The sequence below is a fragment of the Lagenorhynchus albirostris genome, chromosome 14, assembly GCF_949774975.1.
Source record: "Lagenorhynchus albirostris chromosome 14, mLagAlb1.1, whole genome shotgun sequence".
Lineage (NCBI taxonomy): Eukaryota > Metazoa > Chordata > Mammalia > Artiodactyla > Delphinidae > Lagenorhynchus > Lagenorhynchus albirostris.
The window spans coordinates 54,467,135-54,491,621 of NC_083108.1; the positions used below are offsets into that span (position 1 = coordinate 54,467,135).

Consider the following 24,487-nt stretch of genomic DNA (forward strand, 5'->3'; position numbering starts at 1 on the left):
ATGTCCGAATTTTTGCTTTCCTAGTGTATTCCCCCTTTTTCCCTTGTGTACCTCTTGAAATCTCATTAAACTAGACATCACTGAGACACCTATGTTGTTGAGTATGATGGAAGCTTAATATGTGGACCGTAAGGGGAAAGGGAGCTCCTGGAGCAGATGAGGGAGAAATGAATGGAGACAAACAGACTATGACAAATAAGTCTGGGGGAGGTGATGGTAGCACAGGGAAGAAAGGCGTGTTTGAATGACGGTGAGCTGTTGTCTTGCCAACTAAAGAATAGAGGGTGACAGAGATGGTTTGGTGAAACTCCATCCTTAGAAAAGAAAAAACGTTTTTCAGTGTAGTAGGTGTCCCCTAGTAAATTGGGTACCATTTGGAATTTCCATAGGTTTGGAGGAAGAAAAGCACAGTCACTACTCTAATACTCAGGTACCTGACCTTTCTACCATCAGTTTAGCCACTATCTGTGTGTTCACCTTTTTCTGCTCTTCAAACTTCTGAACAGTAAAAAAATATATATAGGATGGTTGTAAAAACAGGCTCCAGGACATTAAAGGAAGATAACATCAGGTGGAAGCAAAATGAAAGCGTTCCAGTGACTTCAGAGCAGATTCCCCACAGCCCTGAAGCTAATAAGGAGATGGGTCCAAGACTCAATGGTGAAAGTTGATTTCTGCACCTCCCCTGTCCTCAGCCTCCTTAGAGCACTCCCCGCACCCTCCCCTGTGGCTCTGCTCTTTTCTGTTCTCCTCGGCCCTGGTAGGACTCGAGCAGCAGGACTCATTGTATCTCATCCCCCACAACCCAAAGTGTCATGCATCTGATGTGACATGCATCCCAATAGGTAAATGAATAGGATATAAAGGGGGTGGAAGGGACTCTGGAAGTTGCAGAATCCCACTGCTTGGTTTGCATTTGAGGATACTGAGATCTTGAGGGTCCAAGTGAATTTCTTGCCCAAAGCATCCCCATTTTTTTTGCATCTTCTAGAAGATGTCAGTTAACACCACGGCTGTGACTACCTTTAATTGCCTCTAGGGGAGAGATATTCTAAAGTTCACAGAAGATACTTACTTCTCAGAAGGTTCCTTGCCCCCCCCCCCCCCCCCCCCCAGTTTTCACACCACCTCGGCCCACTGCCATTATTACAAATCCAGTTCTTTTCAGACTGGCTCAGTTCTTTTCTGAGCCTCTGTGAGGGGTGCCACAGTGCAATGAAGACCCGATTGTATTTTCCATTTCTGTGATCAACTGTTACCTTGTGTGGCAGGGTTAGGGGTTACATAGTATTTCCCACACTGATATGTCAAAGTCCTAAATTTAATACCTGTGAACATGACCTTGTCTGGAAATAGGGTCTTTGCAGATTTAATCAAGTTAAAAACGAGGTCATTATTGATCCAATATGACTGACGTCATAAGAAGACAACCGCGCGAAGACACGGAAAGTAGAAGGCCAGGTGACACAGAGGCAGAAATCAAAGTGCCGTAGTTGCGAGCCAAGGAATGCCAAGGGTGGCCGGACACAGTCAGAAGCTAGGAAGAGGCAACGAGGGATTATTCTTTCCAGGCTCTAGAAGGAGCGTGGCCCTGACAATACCTTGATGTCAGACTTCCAGCTTCCAGAACTGTGAGATAATAAATCTGTACTGTTTCAAGTTCATGGTACTTGGTCATGGCAACACTAGGAAACTATCACCTGCAGTAATAAAGGCAAAGGGGAAGGGTAACCAGAAGCCGAAGGAAAGAAAGAGCTGCTTTTCTTGGGTTGGTTTACTAATGTCACTGGTATTCATTTTTCATTGAAATGACCCACAGTGGTTCCACACGATCCTCTGAAAAAAAGTTCATGAGGGGACCCTCTCTGTCACTTCTTTAAAATATAATATATTGATAGTTTGCTATTTGAATACATTTCCATGATAAAAGTCAGCTGTTTTTTAGTATTCTGGGTTTTAATAATCTAGTTTCTTTTCCTCAATCTGATGGATTTGGTCTTTTTTCTGTTTTATTTACTTTGCCTTTTAATATTTTATTTTGTAATGCAGTATAAATGCACGAATAGTAATATGTATTTCCTCAAAATATGGAATCAAAGGCACTTAAAAATACTAATTACCCATCATACTTTTTTTAGTCCAAATGGTGATCCACACGATGATCTGTTCCAAGGCTCTGATTTGCTCTCCAGAAATAATATTAACAATTAAATCAGGCCTTACAATAATCAGTTTCAGTAGTTTCTTTTGTAATGCTGTTCTCTGTTTACAAATAGCACAAACTGAAGTAAGGACTACTTAGAACCATATTTTTCAAAACAAACAAAAATTTTTAAGGTCTTACAAATTATGATATGCATTGAGTGTCCAAGTTTAAAAACATCTGTCAAGAATGTTCACATATTACCCAATTTTTAAGCATAGCCACATTTTATAACCTTCTCCAAGATAATCTACTCTATTTTATTACTCAATCATCTGAAAAATTCAAGAGTTTTTTAAGGAAGCATTGCCCCATAGATTTAGTGGCTAAACAACATCCAAGATTGGGGATACACAGATATCCTCATTGGTCAGAAATCTTAATTCTTTTTAGGGGCCATTCTGGATCGTTGCAAACTCTTTTGGAAGGTTGGGGGTTCAGCTTATGCTCTATGCAGGGCGCAGCTGGATGCCTGTGTCTTTGAAGGCACTGGGATGTATGAGTCAGACCCAAGGTCAAAATCAATAGAACATTCAATACATCACAGTGCTCCATCTGTGGGGTGTTTTCTGCCCCATTTACGCTAGAAGTTGCAAGATCGGATCGTAGGTGATGATACAGGGGGCCGGGCTACCGGAAGTAGAGCGTTGGAAACACTTACTTGAGTGTGGTGAGTTCTGTAAGGGATGGCTGAGTAGCCTTGAGATAGCTTTCCCTTCGCGCAGCAACTTTGGGAGAAGGCTTGGGGCTGGTGTCCGAGTCCCCGCTGTCTTCATCTCCCATGGCCTTGATGTAACTGCCGCTCCGCATTCTGCGGCAGGGAATTTCATCATCTTTACCTCGAGGGGTGTACCCTGTCCATTCATCCTGAGGGACCTATGCAGATACAAAACAGACAGTTCATGCTTTATACAAGTCTATCTTCTTCTTTTCTTGCCTGACTGTGAATTTGGGTAATACGGGTAATTATGTAAAACTTTAGGCATTAACTTTTCAACCATAGTGTTTTACCATAATTGGTCTGAAAATATTTTGAATACATGCACATCTATGTCTCAAGCTTTGAAAGAACCTGGGTACTGGGAAAAAGTATAACCATTTGATTCACTTCTCCGTTTTCTCACGCTGAAAATGATTGTCAGGCATACGGGTGCCGGTGGAAAGCGGTTTTATTAGAGCTTTTCAATGGTTTGTTTTCAGTTGTTATTTAAAATTCAGGAATGTTTCTCCTTTGCCTTCCCTGCATCTTCCATCTCTAGCATATTGTATCCATAGTGCTTCCTCCTAACCCAGTGGTCTACACCAGATGCATTCGCTTCCCAAGCACCGATTCTTTCTGAATCCTCTTAATTTGAATTCAGCCTCCATAGAGTGCTTGAAACACTCTCTGAAGGTTTCCAATGATCTCCTCGTGAAAGCTAGCGGCACTTTCTTAATTGAAATTTTTCTTGGCCTCTTCACTCACACACACACACACACACACACACACACACACACACACACACACACACACACACACTCAAAACGCCTCTTAAGAGTCTCTCCCCTTTTGGCTTTCTGGTTACTCTACTTACCTGAGTTACCCACTACTTATCTGGATTGTTCTTTCCCTCTAGCTTTGCTGGATCCTGCTCCAAGTCCCTAATTGTGGGGACCCCTCAAGACAACGTTCTCAGCACGCTGTTCGTTTTTCTTTCTACAGTCATTTCCTTTGAGTTCAGCAGGGCACCGCACTGTGCTACAGAGGGCTTCTTTCTGACCTTATTTTCAGTTCTTAGATTCCCCAGTTCAACATGGACCCAACCTAGGGTCTCATATCTCCTCCATTTGGTAAAAGAAATGCACAATAATGGCCACTCTTTGTATCCATTAAGAAGTAACAAACATCCTACGTACTGTGCACAGCACGCTGCACAGGGCTTAATTAAAAGAGACCAGAAAATGGGGAGGCTGGTTCTTGGCCTCAACAGAGGTGAGAAGACAGAGCATAGAAAAATTTGGCAACAGTTCCAAGTCAACGTGTTAGCAAGTTTCAGATGGGGTGCTGTAGATGGACTACGCACTAAGGAGACACTAGGAACAGGAGTTATCAGTAATGGTGATAGGGAAGGAGGATCCAGGAAGGACTCCCGAGAACTGGCCAGGTTTGCACTGAGAAGGTAAAAAGGTATTGACTATTTTCATGCTAACTATTCACTGATTATCCATTAAATGATGCCATGTTTCATTATTAACATTGAACTCGGCTAAGAAATTTGCTTACAGGATCTTGTTTCATCGATGCAACAACTCCGTGTATTTTTCTGTATTTCTCGGAGGAGAAGCAGAAGCTCAGAGAGCTTAAGAAATTTGCCAAAGACACATAACTAATAAATGGCAGCACTAGGGTCCAAAGCATTTTAACTCAAAGATGAGTGTTTAGTCAATCTAAGATTTATGATTAATAACATACACATTTTAAATCTAAAGTGTTAACTGTCCACAATGATACACACACAGAGTAGACGTCGATTTTTAAACATTATCGGTTCTAGGAACTGAGGACAGACATTCCACTAAAAGCACTATGCTTTCCCCCTTAATTTATACATTTATCTATATAATTTGAAAACGTATATCTAGAAACATCAGACTGAAGAGATGCTACTATTCCTGGACCTGAAAACAGTGGTTGGTAGGTTCTAATGCTGAAAACTACCAATGAAGTTTGGTTAAGCTTCACCATACAGCTTATTTTATTTAACAAACTCTTAAATCATGCTTCCTATGTGCAGGCACTGTTCTAAAGGCTTTATACAGGTTAACTCATTTGATCCACACAGCTAAGGGCACTATTATTATCCCCATTTTACAAATGAGGAACCTGAGGTTATGTAACTCGCCCAACGTCCCAGCTACAAAGGGGCAGGGTTCCAGCCCAGCAGCTCCTGGGGTCTTGCCATGACCATATTTGATGCTGTCTCTCTCTGTATGATCTTGTGGCACCTACAGAACTGAACAACTATAGTCCCATGACACCTTTGTCATCCATCACGTCTGATCCATTTGCCATTTATTAATTATGGTAGTAGCAATGTAGAGTTTTTGCTTTTTTAGCTAAAAACCCATCCACATCACCATAGCAACAGGGAGACTTCTTAGGGAAATTATAAATGCTGAGAACAGTCTTGTTTTCCTTCCATTGGCAGGTGAGTCACTGCAAAGATATGATCATACTCAGAACCTCATTATTGGCTCAGTAATTACATCTCATAAATTAAGTTGGTACAGCTGAGGGTCACGGAGGAGGCAGCCCAATGCTTGCCATTTCTCAGTACTGATGCACAGCTCATAAGTGTCGTTCTCTGAACTATGTCAGAGACCAATGACAACTTATAAGCTCATAATGCTTATGAAACAAAACATGGCAAATTTTTGTTTAGGTGTTTTGTTTTTTTCAAAGTTAGTTTATGGTAGAAACTTGGTCTTATACTAGAAACAGGCTGCAACTGTTGCTAAGGGAACCAGCTGGGAAGTATTTAATGTGTATATGTTTCAATTAAACATATTTTTCAAATGATATCAGCTAAGAAGTTTATGGAAGTGATTTGCTTTGGAATGGGTTTTAAAAATCAATACATTATTCCTACACTGAAAGGTAGCCTACAATAAATTACATGTAAAATAATACAGAAATTAGCTCCAGGAAAAATGTAAAGAAACAGAACCTCAAGACTTTGGAGAAGAAAAATACTGCTGCTGAACAATAAGGGCCAGCAAAGTCGCTATAATTTGAGCCACAGTTTTTATTATGTCTCTTAAATTTGAAAGCAAAAGAGGAGGCAGTGGTTGGTTACATTGTTTTCAAGGAAAGCATACCAGTTTGTTTAGGGGCCAGGGCATGAAATGTTACTCCCTTTCCATTGAAAAGAAAGGAGAGTCATGTGCTGCAGCTACTATTGTGATCTAGTCAAGGTTGCTGTGTCTTTCTGCGTCAGTTGCACAGAGAGAAAAGATTTAGGCAAATCCAAAGAAAAAACTAACCTTGCAGCTGTCTGAGAAAACCTTCCTATTACTGGTCCTAGTGGTTAGGGGAACGGAAGTCTTTGTAAGAAAGGGAGGCTGGAGCAGATAAAGGAGCAGCCTGGGCACCTGTTGATGGCAGGCAAGCCAGATGTCCTGCTTGCCTTCACGAGCTTCGTGGGGCAGTTAGACCCAGTAAACGTTAAAGAAACAGCAATAAAATCAGTCTAATAAAGCTTAGGGTTTAACAACAGTATGGGTTAGAGAAAAAGAGGACTATTTGTTTTTTAATGCGTATGTTTAAGCATGAAACTCCAGTGGAGAACTTTATTTTTGAGAGAAAAAGATGAGGATTAGTGTGCATTTTTCTATTTTGGGGATAGCCAGGCTATAACTTAAACCATATGTCATGGTTCAGGAGTAAAAAGACCTATCTCTGACAAGGAATGACCATAACCAGGTGCTACCATCCTCTAATTACAGGATGAAGATGCTGTCTTAGTTGAAATAGTGTCATGGGCACTGAATGATGGGCCATCCTAATGCAACAAGAGAAAATTAATACCACCTAATGGTGGCATGCTTACATTTTCTGTCTCCCTCTTTGCCTCACTCCTTGTCTGCCTCCCCTCTTCCTTCACTTTTGCAAGGTTTTTTTTTCTTTTCTTTTTTCCAGAGAAGGCAGGATTTATTACTTGCAGCAAGTAAGGAAAACACCTGCTTTCCCAAAGCGGTGTCTCTGCAAGTATTTTTTGCTTGTTCATTTTCAAGCCATGGTCTGGGTGCCGGGAATGTGCAGGCAGTGAACCATACAAACGTTGATCCCAAGTTGTGGAGCTTACATTGCAGAAGGAGAGCAGGAAGAGATGGATGATAGACAAGTATACCCATAAATGAACAAGACGATTTCAGAAACCATAAATGTCATTAGGAAAATAAGATGGGGTGATGTGACAAAGGGGTTGGAGGAGAACTCCTTTAACGTGTTCCTCAGCGAAGCCACTGGGAAGAGGTAACATCTACGAGGAGATCAGTTCCGACCAAAGGAGCCAACCTGGAGGAGAGCTGGGGAAGTGCTTCCAGGCAGAAGGATCAGCCAGTGCGAAGTCTCTAGAGTAGGGATAAGCTTTGTGTGTAACTGAAGCCTAGGAAGAAGACGCCATTGTGGTGGGAGAGTCCTGACCAAGAGGGAAATGCCAGGAGAGGCTGGGGAGGTGGGACCAGGTCACACAGGCTCTTGTAAACCCATCTCAAATCTTCCTTCAAGCGGAACTCAGCAATCCCAAAGCTCCCTCCAACTGCTCCAGCCTAAATCCAACTCCTTTATGAAATCTATAGCATGTACCATCTACATAAGGGGTCAGCCAACTGTAGCTCATGGGTGAAATCCAGCTTGCCGTCTGCCTTTGTAAATAAAGTTTTATTGGCACACAGTCATGTCCACTCATTACGTATTGACTGTGGCTGCTTTTAAATTAGAAGGGCAGAGTTGTATGGTTGTGATGGAGACGGTATGGACCCTAACCTGATCCACAGATTCCTTCTAAGTACTTAAGTTGCATAATCCTACAATGGCATTTATAGATATGACTTGTTTTCTGTGTCTTTGTGTCATCTCTCCAATGGCTCAGTAAGCTTGCTGAAACTGGGGGAAGCCGTACTGCTGAAGGGTTAGGGGCTTGGGCTCTGCAACCAGCTTGTCCAGGTTTGGGTTTCTGCTGGACCACTAAGTAGGGACATCCATGGGCTCATTAATTAAATTCTCTGTGCCTCAGTTTCCTTGTCTGTTTCCTACCCCATAAAGTTATACATGGATTAAATGAGGTAATGACCACGAGCACACAGGAAGAGCTCAATAAAGGTCTGTTTTATGGGAGTTCTGCACTCGGCACACAGATGCTCCCTCATGGTGGATAACGTTGGCTTTCCAAGAAGACTCTCATGCCTTGCTTTCAATTTCTTTGATAATGGAGGGGCAGAAATAATTGAAATATATTAAGCAAAAACTTAAATTTCTAATATACTGCCTACGCCCATCATTTTTAAGTGAGACTGGCCCATCAGGAAATACTCTACATTCTCCGTCCCGGGGACTCATCTCTATTCTGTAGGACCGAGGGGGGAGCCTGCTTCCTTGGGCCAGCTGAAGCTGGCCTGGCTTCCCAGTGATCGAATCTCAAATGACTCCTTTTTGTTCATAAAGCAGAAATCTTAAGGAAAAAGAAAACTCCATGGGAGATATTTTTGTATTTGGAGAAGCTATTTTTCTTTTAGAAACCTTGACTCAAGACCTATGCATTCCAGATGTCTGAGGACGGTTAAGGCCAACAGCCTGTGGTGGTCAGGGAGGTGCTGGGCTGCACGAAGTGTCTGCTCTGTGCAGCGCTTAGTCACTGTGGTGGGGAGAGGCTGGAAGAGAAGAACTAATTAATTCCAACAACAATTTTGCATTCACTCACTGTGTGTGACCTGGAATGAGTCACTTCACCTCTTTGATTCAATTTTTCCACCTGTAAAATGGGGATGATAATAGATGTATAATGAATAGAGATAATGTGTGTGAATATAGCTTGTGAACTTCAAAGCACCATTAAAAATCTGAGAATAAATGTTACAGATCTGTCTCCTCGTGGCTACTTTTAAAGTATGGCGAGCTATAAATATCTTGGGATTAAAAAGCAGTGGTGTTTTAACTAACATCCTTCTAGTCATTAAAGTAGATATTCTAGTATAAAGATATAAAAGCAAAGGGAATATATATATGTAACCCTATGTAAAAATAGAAAAATCTCATCTATATGAAAATATAAATAAAATATATTATTATATATTTCTATTTATAATATATGTAATTTATAACGTATAATATAATGTATATTATATATCTATAAAAGGTTTCCCATAGGGAACCTTAAAGTGGCATCATTCAAGGTAATTCCTTCTGTCTGAATGTCTCAAACTCTTTGCTAATTTTTTATTTTTGGTGGGGGCAGGGGGAGGTTATCCTACTCCCCTCTTGGCTAATAGGATTTCTATTCTATTCTGAATAGACAAGGTACCCCTACTTTTACACTTCCTCAGCTTTCCCCTGAACTCCAAATGTCGCATTTTACCGAATCCAAGATACCAACGTAAACTCCTCAGTACATTTTTGTACCACTAAGAAAGAAACACCACCGATTAAGCTCTGACACTCCATAGATTAAATGATACATTCCAATATCAAAGATGCTAAAACGTGAGAAATATGGAGCTCAGGAATCTATCAAACAGCTTTTTAAAGAATATGTGCAAAAATAAGAACACGAATGGATGTATTCTGGGATAGCAATTATAGAACTTAATGTTTGTATTCCTTAGTGACCAGATTAATAACAGTTAGCATTCAGCTATGTCATGCTTTGGCCCAAAACATAAGTTTACACAATTGTCTCATGATGTTTACAACCGCCTTGAAGGATAGGAAGAGTAAATATTATAATCTCAGTTTATCAAATAAAGAAACTGAAGTCCAGAGAGGTTAGTAGCTAGGTCAGAGTGACACCGCGCCCAAGCTGGGAGGGGTCTGCCATACACAGTCCAGGGATGTTTTTTCTTCGTATTTAGATCTTGGTGGTTTTAGGAGTAACAATTGTCATTTTATGATGATCTAAAGAACACAGAGTTCAGATAAGAAAACAACTTCTGAGAGTTTTAAAGTCTGAGGAAAAAATAATTCATAAACAAAGAACTACATGCCTTGAAATTAAAATAAGACATACTATTGCAGACATGGGAAGGCTTACTTTGAAAAGGCCCTTCCAATGCACATGGGGTTTAGCTGAGCTGCTGTCATAGCATATAACTCAATGTAGATAGAGTCAGACATTCTGTGCCAGGGATGGTCTGGGAGCCGATGGCTGGGAGATGAAGCCATGTGTGAGTGACTCCTTGAGAGCAGATTATCTCAGGATGGGAAGTTGGATGGTGAGGTTTGGAGTAATGAAAATGCGTGAGATTTGGGGAAATCTGAGAGCCACAAAAGGAACGCAGACACTTAGAAAGCCGGGACAGCCGAAATGGAGCATGTGTCCTGAAATATACCAGGGGAGGCCGGGGTAGTTCTGTGAGCAGTTCTGGGCTGCAGAGATTTGGGAGGAAAACACATAAACCTAAGGCAGAGGTGAGGTTTAGAGCCAGCTTCTATTTCATCAGGGACCAAAGAAGCTGGAAGAAATAACTTAGGCATTTGGTTCATTAGGTAGAAATGAAGACAGTGTAGCAAGGAAGAGCTGTGATTAAAATGGTGGGTAGCAATACTAGGCTTTTGCAAGGCTACCCATTAGCAGCTGTTGATTTCTTCAACAACTGAGCATTTCAGTGGAAGCAACCAGGTAAGTGAGGGCACTTGGCTATAGCTGAAGGGGGTCAACCTATTTGGCCTTTTCTGAGCTTGATAAGGAAGGGTAAATAGGAGGAGGCAAACCTGTACTTAGGAAGGGAAAGCTGGGGATCTGAGATAATTACAGAATAAGCTGACATGTATAGAGTAATCTCAAGGGCTGGAAGCGATACCAAGGTAACTTTATTTTAATCCCTCTAGCAGTCCTATGAAATAGACACTCCTGTTTCCATTTTACTGCGGCAAACTGAACTCAAAAAGCTGGACTGACTTGCCCAAGGTCATCATAACGAGTAGGAGTCTGCATTTATCTGATACCAAAGCCTTTGAGGATAGCACGCTGCCTCTGATATGCGGATTGAGGGTGTGAACAAATTAACTTTTAAAAAAAAAATGGAGTGCGTGCTCCCATGCTCTGTACTTTTTAAAAATAAAATATAACTGTTGAAATAAGCACACACAGTAGCTTGCCCCTAATTGGCTAGCACGGATAAGAGGGTTTAAAATAATAAATACGGAAAATAAATGTGAGATAAAGCAGCGCTTACTGTCTCACCATGGCGTGGCGCCCTTAACAACTGCTGTTCTCAGTTTTTGCTTAAACGTGCGTGGACAGTTCGTGAGGAATCAGAAGACCTGCCTGCCTGCCACGCTTTCAAGGGGGCTGTGAGGGCCTCCAGGCACTCTGGTGGTTCTTCAGCATTTGTAAGAAGGCTTTGCCCTGGATGTCAAGGTCCTGCCTAGCGCTCTGTCCGGAAATGGCTGTAATGCATCGGCCTTCTAAGCACTTTTAGTGAGCTCTCAGATTCCCTACTCACTCGGCTTCTCTGCATCTTCTTTGCAGCTGGGAGAACTGCTTTTCTGCTCCACACAGCTTTCAACTTGACAAATGCGACTTGGCATAAATGTCCCTGTAGCCTTTTTAGCTTGCTCTTTTCAGAGCAAAAGCAGAAAGGAAAAAAAAAAAAAGCAAGAATAGGAAAATTACAATTACACGATGTGTAGATCCCATGGCTTGATTTCCCTGGCAACCACCCTTTCTAACTCCCCTTGAATCCTGAAGCTGGTGTCAAAGTTAATTTGCTTAAGATTGCTGAAAAATTACCTATCAAGGACACGAGTAAATACCTACCTCTTTTTAAATAGAGCTAATACCCATGGCCACATCTTTCTCCAAATAACATTTTAAAATACCCTTGAATAGAACATTGTAAACAGTGCTATTTGATGGTGATGCACTCGCTGCTACCCTGTGGAATTATTCTCACCCACGTATGTTTACAGGTATCTACGGGGTACCTTGCACCATAGCAGGTCCCAGGGCGATACACCAAAGACATTTCACAAAACACAGTCTGGTCTCAAAGGGGTTTACAAGTTTTAAGCGGATCGGGCAAATCTGGGGGGTGGATGAAGGAAAAGAGTAAAAATAGCTTTAACGCGAATCAAGCTAAGTTGAGTATTAAATTTCAGTACCTTCGAATTACCTACTGGCTTTGTAGTTGGCTCTTATGAATCCTCTTCTTGGTGCTAAAACTGTTCCTTTGGAGTTGAATGTATCTGTGCAAATGCAAAGTGCATTTCCATTGGGAAATGGCACTGCAGGAGAAATGTGGAGGGACAAGGTCTGTGACCCCTCAAAGGAGGGGAAGGACCCATGGGCCTTTGCGGGGCTGGCAGAAAATATTGCTTAGGTGATGCTCATGTCAAAGGGGGCACGATCTGTTGGGAAGATACCCTTGTGATACCAGAACAAGAAATAGTAACTACGGTACTATATGCCAGTATCATATGAGGAGAGGGGAGGAAAGCACATTTTATTCATTGTCTACCCTGTATTTTGATTGTAGTGAACGTCTGTGGCTTCTGCTACCCAGTTCTACTTCTGATTCTTGCTGTCACATCCCACGATTTTGCTTTGGGGAAACCTTGCTCCCCCCCACTTGAGGTCTCCATATGTCTCAGGAGTAGCAGAGGCCTTGGCATATCACGTTCCCCAGCTCTATTGCTAGTCTCATGGCTAAGCGTGTGATCTCAGGCTGTTCAATCAGCAGGCATCTCCCGACCTTTGCTTGGAAGCTGGGACAAAGATTGTTCCTCTCCTGCAGTATATCTATAGGGAAGCAATTAGCTTTAGGACCCACTGGCAGCCGTTTTACATTCCCTGCTACACAAACATTATCTCAGGTAATACAAAACCCCAGCATGGTTAGTCATTCCACTGAAAAGATGAGAGAGTTGAGACTTATGCTTTAAATAACATCCTCGAAAATTTATAGCTAGTAAACCGTCGTCAGAATTGAAAGGCACATTTGTCTCACTCAAATTTCTATGATCTTTTCATCATATCATCATATCATTCTGTAACCTTCAACACTTAGTAATTTTCCATTAAACATAAAACTCAAACATCAAGTTGCTGGGAGATACAACACTATAACATTTTGAAACCTGTAACAAGTAGTGAGGATTAGCTGCTTGGAAGAACTGAAAGACTTTAAAAAATAATGCCCGCAGAACACCCGTCACCCAGCAGTTATAGCTGGCTACAAGTTTGAGTGAAATATAAGCAAGAACATAATTCTAATAGATAGCAAGATAAAAACACCAGAGGTTTAGGTCTATGGTAAATATATGTATTTCCACTGACTATACAGAGATAAGCTAATTTAGAGTCCTTAGTTTTTAATGCAGCTGTTCATTTCTCACATGTCTTTCTGACATATTGGAGGCATGTCTGTTGGCTTGCCATGGCTAGCTAAGCCATCATATTTTTCCATTATTTTTGCAGTCACTAGCATGTAGGTTTCTGTACTATAATTCCATGACTCGGATCCCCTGAGGCAAACTCGACTTCTGTGTCTGGTGTTCAGAAGCAGCGAAGTGAGTAGAAGGTTAGTGAGCTTCCTCCTGGGGTCAATAGAAGCCCAGGTGTAGAAATACCATTCATCAAAAGTAAACTTCAGTGTTGGCTAAAATTTTATGAATCTCCCAGCACGTATGGAGACCCCAGTCCTTGTCAAATGCTTATGAGCATGGATCTTTCTCCTTAGAACATAAAGTCTGATCATCTTATTAGGAGCAACTGTTAAAGCTCGTTTAGAGTCTAAAAACTAACAAGTCCATCATCTCCGGTATTAATACTTCATTTCCAAATTATGAATTTTGAAACTAATTTCAGCAAATAGTTTCCTTTAGTTTAGCATTAATTGGGGGATATTAAGTTTCTCAGATGATGCTATAAATTATTATACTTGTGAAGCATTCACTTAGGTCTTTGGTATCTATTAAATAAAACTCAGCAGATTTAAGAAGAGACCCAAGTAAAGATTTCCTGCTTTTCATCGCTCTCATATGATTACTACTGCATCTTGGTGATGTTTGGACTTTTGATTCCAAGTTACATTTACAACACCTGAAAGTGTACTGCATTCAAATGGACCCAAACAGAATCCTTCCTTCCTGAATACCACACTCTAATATAACCATACGATCATCTTTCAAATTACGTGAATCTAGAAAGAACTGAATAATATTTTGAGTGTCCTTTGCACATGTGTAACACAAAATTCCACGTTAATAATCCTTGTATGGGGAAACTGTCTCTTGAGGATTTGTACTTTAAGCCTGTATTTCAACCCACTTCCTCTGGACAGCATGATATCTAGAGCTAAGAGGAGGTGTCACTAAAGCCTGGGCACAGATGAGTGATACACCCAACAGCTACCTGAACCAGGATTTCCAAGCTAGCTCAAGCTCCAGTGAGAGGGCGTGTCCCACCTGGAGTATTCATTGTAGGGTTTGAGGTGAGGTTTCTTAGACCAAACTTTATGATGGTATTCTTTTCCTTTGCTTAGTGGTTAGGCTGGAGGTAAAATTACAATACCATTTCTTTTGTGATGTTTTCAAAATACTGTTAAAGTATTCACTCACTTATCCAATACATATTTGTTATTCAATGTATATTATTGTGAAGTAGTCACAGGGGACACGGCAGTGTATAAACAGGAAAAACAATTGCCTTCGTGGGGGAAGGAGGAAAAGGACATTCGTATGATAAATGAAATGTACGTTACATGGTGAATGTGCTGTGGAGAAAAAGAAAGCCGGGGAGGGGGACCAGAGGGTACGTGTGGGCGGGATGTGCAGTGTTGAAGGGTGTGCACAGACCCGGAAGGTCTCACTGAGAAAGAGACCTCCCAGTACGGATCAGCACGATGGGGGGCGAGGGATTAGCCCTGAGATCTGTAGGGTGAGTGCTCAAGGCTGAAAGAAGAGTGAGAAGGTCCTGAGGGGAGGCCAGGTGGGAGGGAGAGGAGACTGTAGGTGAGCACAGCTGTGTGTGATGGTGGGCGTGATGGCAATCAGGTGTGGGGTGCAGATCATGTGGGCTTTGCAGGCCATGGTGATGACCGTGGCTTTGACTCAGGGTGAGATGGGAATAGATCAGAGGTTTTGATGAGAGATGGGACACTTTCTGGCTTAAGAGGATCACTTCCGGTGCTGGTTGAGAATGGCTAGAAGGGGGTAAGGGTAGGATCAGAGGGACAGTGTGGGGGGCTTATGCAGTCATCCAGACTAGAGTGGAGGTGAGGGATGCTGGTGGTGGAGGAGGAGATGGGGAGAAGATAGAGCCAGTGGGTTTCTTAACGATGATCGGGACATGGGTGTTGCAGGTAAGAGAGGAGTTATGAGAGACTCCAAGGCTTTTGGCCTTATCAGTGGGCTGGAGTGAATTCCCATTAGCTGAGATGAGGAGGCCCAAGGGAGGTGCAGAGATGGGGGACAACGCTTAGGAGTTCAGTTGGGGACGCGTTCAGTTTGAGATGCACACGAGACATCTCAGTAGAGAGACTGAACGGGGATGTGGGTATCCAAGCCTGGGAGTTCAGGTAATGTGGCTGGGAAACCAAATGTGGGCAGTCCCATGGTATTTAAAGCTCTGAGAATAATGAGGTGATCTAAGAAATGTAAAAGAGGGCTTCCCTGGTGGAGCAGTGGTTGAGAGTCCGCCTGCCGATGCAGGGAACACGGGTTCGTGCCCCGGTCCGGGAAGATCCCACATGCTGCAGAGTGGCTGGGCCCGTGAGCCATGGCCGCTGAGCCTGTGCGTCCGGAGCCTGTGCTCCGCAACGGGAAAGGCCACAGCAGTGAGAGGCCCGCGTACCACAAAAAAAAAAAAAAAAAAAAAAAAAGAAATGTAAAAGAGAGAAGTGGCCCAAGAGATGTGCCCATTGGGCACCGATCCAACCTCAGGAGCTGGGGAGTTGGGCAGGAACAAGCAAGGCTGTCTGAGAAGGGTCACCGAGGTGTGGTCCTCAAGGCTGAGTGTGGAGGGTTTGTTGAGGAGGAAGGAGTAATGAACTGTCACGGTGATTTTTCCCTGGTCTTAATCCCACTGGGGCACGAAATTGGCAAGGTTCATTTTAGCCCCGAGTCCTGAGCTGCTTTACCGACGGGTTCTGTGTTAATCAGCTTTATCTTCCCAGCAAGCTGCTTCTTGAGTCCAAGGCTTTTGTTTCCTTCTTTCTCTCTCTCTCTAAAGCAGGAGCTTTTGAACACTTTTTAAACTATGTTTCACAGTAAGAAATACATCTTACTTTGGAAATGGGTACATGCACTGAAAGAAAGAACTACTTAACCTCTCTGCATGCCACGCATTCTCTCTTCTATTTTCTTCTATTGTATTCTACTTAATTAAAAATAATGTTGTTTGTGACCCACTGGATTGATTTCACTAAGCACTAATTGGTTGCGGCCATTGGTTTGAAAAACATTGTGTTTTAGAGCATCCAGTACCGAGCGCCGCCACGCTCATTATTCATCAGAGAGACAATGTGATTCATCTTTGTTTCTCCCAAAGCACCTTCGATAAAGTAAATGCTTAAGACGTGCTTGCTTGTTGGATGAATAGCTACGAGACCCTAAAGTAATACTCCTTGAATTGAGTGCTCCGGTTCTTAGTTACCTTTACATTTACTGATCGTATTTTTGTAGAAGAATATTTCTAAATGGCTGTCTATCTTCAGAATAAGGACAGACAGGAGTGTCTTTCTGAATGGGCCCCTGTGTAGCCGAGAGTCAGAGAATGCACTGGCCAGGGTTGGAGATGCCCTCCCAGAAGGAGTCGTCAGTCCATCAGCTGGGTTGGTACCACATGTGCAAAAGCAAGAGCAGGCAGCCTGATGCTTGAATGTATTTGCATGTTGTTTTTCTAAAAATTGACATATACTTGACTTACAGTAGTATATTAGTTTCAGGTGTACAACATAGTGATTCAGTAGTTGTATAGATTATACTCCATATAAAGTTATTATAAAATATTGGCTATATTCCCTAAGCTGTACATTACACCCTTGTAACTTATTTTATACCTAGTTGTTTGCGCCTCTAAATGTAACACCTGAAATCACAAAACTGCTAGAAGAGAGCACAGGCAGTGCATTCTGACATCGTCTTAGCAATAATTTTTTTGGATCTGTTTCCTCAGGCAAAAGAAACAAACAAAAAAAGCAAATGGGACCTAATCAAACTTCAAAGTTTTGCACAGTGAAGGACACCATTAACAAAATGAAAAGGCATTTGCATGTTATTAATAAATAAATTAAAAGGCTTTCATTCACCTTAGAACAGCCCTGTCTTTTTATTCTAATTTATATGGTACTTGATGTCAATGTAAAACCTCTGTCATTTAAGAACTAGAGAGAAAACCCCATTAAATATCTATGACCAAAATAGACGGACTGGGACAAAAAATCATTAGGAATAACATGTTTTAGAATCTTGAAGTGTCCAAGTGTAGAAATGATATATTATTCAACCTAGACGTTTCGTTAAAGGAATCTTGAAGCACCTGGCACATAGTAAGCTCTCAATAAATGTTAGGTAATGTCTAAACCCTTCTCCACACAGCACACCTACAAACGTGGCACAGAAGAAAATGGAATGTTTTGCCACTATGTAATTCTTACCCAGGTAGTTTTTCACGTACGGGGAAGGATCATAGTGACATGAATATAGTATAGAGTTTGGAATCAGGTAAAGCCGGGTTCAGATCTGACTCTACGACTTACCAGGTGTGATTTTGGCCCAGTGACCTTAATCTCTTTTAACCTCAGTGTTCTCAAACCTCAAATGAGGACAGGAACACATACTCAGGGCCTTACTGTAAGGATAAAGATGGTATGAACTTACATATAAGTATTTTATATATATATATATATATATAATGTCTATTAAATAAAAGTTGTTTTCGGAATTCAGAAGGTATTTTTGTGTAGAAATCATGTTGTAAGTGATGATTAAGTTCCCACGGGGAGCCAACCCCCTACAGCCTATTTAATTCATGATAGAGCTGAACCGTGGTGGACTGAGGAACTGTTCAAGGCTCTTTGAGCCTGGGGGTGGGAGGGGCTTGGGGTGGGAAGTTCCGTGCACTTGGGGGAATCTTCAGTGGCCTGTGATTAAGGGACAGTGGATCAGTCAACGTTCTGAGAGCAGAACAGAATGAACAGAGATTTCTTTGAAGGAATTGGCACATGGTTTTGGTTTTGGGGGATGGCAAGTATGAAATCTGGTGGGCAGGCTGGTAGGGTGGAAACTCAGGCCAGAGCTGATGCTGCCGTCTGCGGGCAGAGCTGATGCTGCTTCTGGAAGAAGAGCTTTGCTCTTAGGCCTTTCACCTGATTGGACGAGGCCCGACCACATTATCAGGGGTCAGCACCTTTCCTTAGTCAACTGAATGTAGATTTTAATCTACACAATTCCTTCCCAGGGATGCCTGGATTAGTGTTTAAGTAAATAACTGAGTCCTCTAGCCTAGCCAGGTGGGGCACCCAGAACCAGCCATCACAGGTGGCGGCTTCTGGGGTGGCGGGCGTGAGACTCCAGGTGCAGACAGGACCACTCAGAGCTGGTTGATAGGCAGGCTGTCTTCGGTCGTGAGCTGTATGTGCTCTGTTCCTTCTCTAGGAGTTAGTTTGGGTCAAAACCTACATGTAAATACCAGCTCCCTAACCGGCCTCTCAGGAGCCCCACAAACGCTGTCCAAGCAGAGGGAACCTCTGCTGTTTGGACTACAGACCCAGCGCCTAGCAGGGCACCCGCCAAGCTTGTGAATTTAATGGACAAGCTTTTAAGGGCAAGAGAGTCATTTGTGAAATTTCTGTTTCTTGTTGACAAATGAAGAGGAAAATCTACACATCACACCACACGAAATACACAGGATTCTCAGAGACCTATCTTTTGTTTAAGCTCTTCTGCATTCTAAAAGACCAAGAATTCCATAATGACCTGCCTTCATGGAACAAATATAGAGCTCACCTAAAAAAATAAAGAACTGCTCTGACAACCTGCCCATACTACTAATGCAACACGATCACAATATTTTAAAACCACTTGTTGACAAATCCGTCTCACCCACCCAACTGTAAGCTACTCGAGAGGCAGGATGACATCATTCCTCTGGCTGAGATTATGTCTTATTCCTGCCTGTATTTCCAGTTCCAAGCAGATTATCAAATAAGCTTAAAAAATAAAATGAGCTAAAAGTGCTCATGAAATCGTTTATTACATCACCTGAGTTATACCTGATGTTTGGATCAGTTGGGATGTAAGTGTGGGAACCTTCAGTCCTGGATTTTCCTCTATGAATAGCAGGGAAGAAGTCTGCCATCTGATAGGTAGGGAGAGGTAGGGAGTGCCCTGTGCATGCAGGAGCTGGTGGCGGGGTGTAGTATCATGGCGGTGGGTTTGGGGGATCGAATGCATAGCCAGCATCCAGGAGAGAGTCGTTGGTGGCCTCTAGGGAGCTGCAACTGGGTGTTTCTGTGGAGGTCTACCAATCAAGAAACCTGAGTATATCACTCGGTTTGTCAAATTCAATTCCTTCTCTTCAGATGAACATCTATTCACATCATGCTTTGATAAATGCCATCAATTACAAACGAAGAAACGGACACCCGGAATGTAAATTACAGCTTATACCGCTAATAAGTGGCAGAATTGGGCTAGAATTCAGATCTCTTCTCTCTAGGACCTGAGTGCTTTCAGCTTCATCATACTGCAACTACTTATCCTCTGAACTCAACAAAATGAGAAAATGATTCATCTTCATGACTTCTTTTCACAATTTGCAAAACTGTTTTGATCTCCTCTACGGATATGCAGAGAACAAAAATGGAGGTTGGCTCCTAGGTGTAGATGGGAAAAACCACAACAGAACGCAGTCTTTGGGAACTTACATTTTTTGTACACCTTATACCAACATTTGTTTTACTCAGAGGAATCTGTGCAAACGAAATATAGCAAATAGAGACATGAAAGTGACATTGGCTTATAAATATAGGTATGTGTCATGTCTTGCATTGTATCATGAACCTAGACCGTGCCAACTTTTTATGATAAAAACTGTCATGAGGTAAGAATCTTATTCAAGATAATGAATGATTATCTTTGTAGAAGAGTCTTTGCTAATGGCATGCTCCATGATTCCTTCTAACCCCCAATATATATATATATATTTTTTAACATCTTTATTGGGGTATAATTGCTTTACAATGGTGTGTTAGTTTCTGCTTTATAACAAAGTGAATCAGTTATACATATACATATGATCCCATATCTCTTCCCTCTTGCGTCTCCCTCCCTCCCACCCTCCCTATCCCACCCCTCCAGGTGGTCACAAAGCACCGAGCTGATCTCCCTGTGCTATGCGGCTGCTTCCCACTAGCTATCTATCTTACGTTTGGTAGTGTATATATGTCCATGCCTCTCTCTCACTTTGTCACAGCTCACCCTTCCCCCCACCCCATATCCTCAAGTCCGTTCTCTAGTAGGTCTGTGTCTTTATTCCTGTCTCACCCCTAGGTTCTTCATGACATTTTTTTTCTTAAATTCCATATATATGTGTTAGCATACGGTATTTGTCTTTCTCTTTCTGACTTACTTCACTCTGTATGACAGACTCTAGGTCTATCCACCTCATTACAAATAGCTCAATTTCGTTTCTTTTTATGGCTGAGTAATATTCCATTGGATATATGTGCCACATCTTCTTTATCCATTCATCCGATGATGGGCACTTAGGTTGTTTCCATCTCCGGGCTATTGTAAATAGAGCTGCAATGAACATTGTGGTACATGACTCTTTTTGAATTATGGTTTTCTCAGGTGATATGCCCAGTAGTGGGATTGCTGGGTCATATGGTAGTTCTATTTTTAGTTTTTTAAGGAAGCTCCATACTGTTCTCCATAGTGGCTGTACCAATTCACATTCCCACCAGCAGTGCAAGAGTGTTCCCTTTTCTCCACACCCTCTCCAGCATTTATTGTTTCTAGATTTTTTGATGATGGCCATTCTGACTGTTGTGAGGTGATATCTCATTGTAGTTTTGATTTGCATTTCTCTAATGATTAGTGATGTTGAGCATTCTTTCATGTGTTTGTTGGCAGTCTGTATATCTTCTTTGGAGAAATGTCTATTTAGGTCTTCTGCCCATTTTTGGATTGTAACATCCAATATTGACGGGAATTCTGGAATATTGTCTTTAGAATTCTCTCTCTCACACATACACGGACACGTACCCACATTTCGTATTCAACGATGATGTTTTTCCAGTACAGAAGTTGTGAACTCCTACAAACAGTAACAACGCAGATATATTTCATTTGAGAAAGGCTTATTTTGGGTCTTTTTCCCCCTTTCTTTACCTTTTTGGTAATGAGTCAAACTGACCTGATTTGGGTTCTTCAGCTATTCAAGCCTCCTCCTAGTAATGAGGCTGGCCTGCTGCAATTCATATACACCTCACTGCTGCTGGGTGAGGGGGCACTTAACCTCCCACTCAAGTTTGCAATTGTTTGTGCAGAGGAAGAAAAAATTTTGAATTAATAGAAAAGTGTTAAATTAAGCTCCACTTATGATATCCCATCTGGCAAAAAGTAATTATTTTCTTTTTTCTTGAGACAGAGTTGGACAACATCCAGAAAACAAAACAAACTCTTTTGTGTCAGAAAGTCCACAGGGAATTTTTTTTTTTTTTTAAGGAGGACATAGTTCTTAAATCAGAAAAAGAAAATTAAGTGCTTCCTAGCTTCTAGCCAAACTAGTCAAATGTTCCGATATCACTGTAAGAAGTCCCAAACAGAAAATACTTCTAGGGGGTAGGTAGGACACTGTGGGGTAGGATGAGGCAGGAAAGGGGGGGATTTGTTCTCTTCTTCCGTCCAAAGTGCTTCTAGATGTAAAATTTGACCTGATTTCAGTTGTAATAAATATATGGGACACAGAGGCAACAGATACTCAGAAGTGGTTTTCCCTATCTGGTGTTTTAGGGATGGCTTTTTGAACAAGAATCACATAAGTAACAATTGATTTTTCTGTCCAATTTTGTAGGAGGCATAATTTTCTTGAATTTCCTATGGAGAAGTACATTTATTTGTTTTGATTTACAAAACATCCTTCCTTTGTTCTTATGTTATACAGAAACCAAAAGGAGACATAAAAATTGTATCCGGGAGGCATTTGGGGATCATGAAATAATTAAATCAGAAGTTTCTAGCACATGGATCAGTAAAAGTAGAGGGAAACTAGGGCATCTGACCAGCTTCCCCTTTGAAGCATTAACATAGGCTATCCCAGGTGGATTCAATTCAGATAAAATTTTAATATCTTTATTAAGGTACTTGAGGATATAGATTTATAAAAGAGTGATTCATAAAAATTCTATTATTGCATTATTTTAATTAATGAAACTCAGTTGATAACATAACAAAAGCACTGACTGAAAGACTGATATATAAAAATAATATCTGCAATTTATTCAACTGATGAATTGGTTTAAAGATTTAATTACTGGGCGATTTATTTTGGCATCATTTGTAAAAAGCTAACAATGTGATCGTGAATGACGGTTGTCGATATGCATTGCTAACATCCTAGTTCCTCAATATGTAGAATGTGATCCTCCTGAACGCAGCGATTTTGTTTTGTTTAGTTCTTTATTCTCAGTATCTGGAAGTGCGCCCGGCATATGGTAGATGAGCATTAAACAATTGCTAAAGGAAGGAACACTGCCATGTAATGAAGCGTCTCACAGCTACTAAAAAGAATGGGGTGGATCTATTTACTGACCTGGAGAGAAGACCAACACAGTTGACTTTTGAACAATGTGGGTTTGAACTGTGTGGGTCCACTTATATGTGGATTTTTTTTCAATAGTAGATGTTACAGAACTACATGATCCTGATTGGTTGAATCCAAGGACCTAGAACCTTAGATATGGAGGGACCGCCTATAGGAAGAGCTAACTATAAATTATATGCAAATTTTCTTCTTCGTGGGGGGTTGGCATCCCAACCCCCATGTTGTCCAAGGGTCAACTGCATATATAATAAAGTAAAAGGGCCACGTGCTGAATAGTATTTACAGTATAACACTCATACATACGCATATATTTTTGTGTTTGAGTACATGCAAGAAATATCAGAAAACACTAAAATGATAATAGTGGTGGCTATCTTTAGGATGTAGGAGCGGGGAGCCTGGGAAGCAGGGGGCTTTCACTTTTAACTCAGTACCATTCCGTACTGTCTGTATTTTTTTCAGAATTAACATGTATCAATTTCATTACAAAATGAATTCTGTGGAAAAACCCCGAACACACTTTTCTTTAAAAAAACAAAATCTGTGAAAAGTCCACAAATTTACAGTCCGTATAGATCTGGCCTTTTAGAATTTGTGTCGTCTTCACATGAGCTCAGTCTACAGATTCTATTCCATCACTTGCAAAGAAAACCTAAGGAACAGGTTTTAACTGGAAACTGATGAAAGCTGGGTAGGAGAATCAGCAAGAACTATTATTAAAGCTATTTTTCTTTCCTGTATTTTCAGCTTGGGTTAGAATTTTGTATTTAAAGTGAAGAAAATGTACATGTAATCGTATGCAAAAACCCATATGTTCTGTATCGGTCTGTGTCACTTATTTTCAATGAGATAAAATAGCTTATTAAAGTTGAATTTTCCCGTTGGGTTTAGACGATTCAGCTGTTTATCCAGCAGCACTTTGCTTAAAAATAGATGGGATGACATTTGTGGGTGCTTTGAAAAAAATATCCTTTGGAGAAAGAAGCAGAACTCTAATGCCACTTTTACCATTTCCATTATGTAAGAAAGGCAAATTTTATGTTATGAGGACTTCATGTAACTTATTCTCCTTTCTAACAAATAAACGATAGCTCTTTTGAAACCAGTCACGATCATTGGAGGTCTAAGGGCATCTCACCTGAGTTTTACTGTTTGGTGATTGAAATTCATTTAGCGGAAACCTCAAATATGGTTAGAAAGAGTTCCTTCTGATTGCATGTGGAGATGTCTCTTTTTCACCCTTCTAATGATGTGCTTCCCCCCATCATTCTTTCATCAGCTATCTATTGAGTGCCTGCCATGTGGCAGGCTCTGTGGTTACAAAAATGAATATATGAAAAATGGTTACAAAAATGAATATATGAAAAAGTGGTTACAAAAATGAATATAAAGATGATTTTGAGTGCATTTTACTTGACTTTATAGACCGATTTAATAATTAAAATTTAATAATTTTTTAACAACATGCCAAAAATAAGAAGTGGTTAATGTTACCTTAAACCTGCTGTCATCTGATTCCTTGGCGTCTAGGATAAGAATTAAAATAGGTTGAGCTGAAAATATACTGTCACCCCAAATTTCAAACCGAGTAGAGAAGTCAATTAAAGTATGAAATATTAAAATCAGTGTTCCAATCTTGGTAGCATTGCTGATGTGACAAAGGATTACGGCACCAGGAGGAAATGAAACCAAATGCATCACTTTCCCACCCAGAAAAATATACCTTTGTCAGAATTCTACTGCTCTTATTTATTTA

At 41.2% G+C, this 24,487-nt stretch overlaps 1 protein-coding gene across 12 annotated transcripts in view; it reads right to left on the bottom strand.

Annotated features, from left to right (window-relative positions):
- DLGAP1 (DLG associated protein 1) overlaps positions 1–24,487 on the bottom strand; it is a 320,739-nt gene that overhangs the window by 249,584 nt on the left and 46,668 nt on the right. For 8 of the 12 annotated variants that reach the window (XM_060120890.1, XM_060120889.1, XM_060120900.1 and 5 more), the window contains exon 2: positions 2,865–3,079. In XM_060120890.1, coding sequence (XP_059976873.1) covers positions 2,865–3,079 — 215 coding nt within the window. Of the gene's footprint in view, positions 1–2,864; positions 3,080–11,404; positions 11,519–24,487 lie in introns of all 12 variants that reach the window. The other 4 variants (XM_060120891.1, XM_060120892.1, XM_060120897.1 and 1 more) reach the window with 1 other exon arrangement.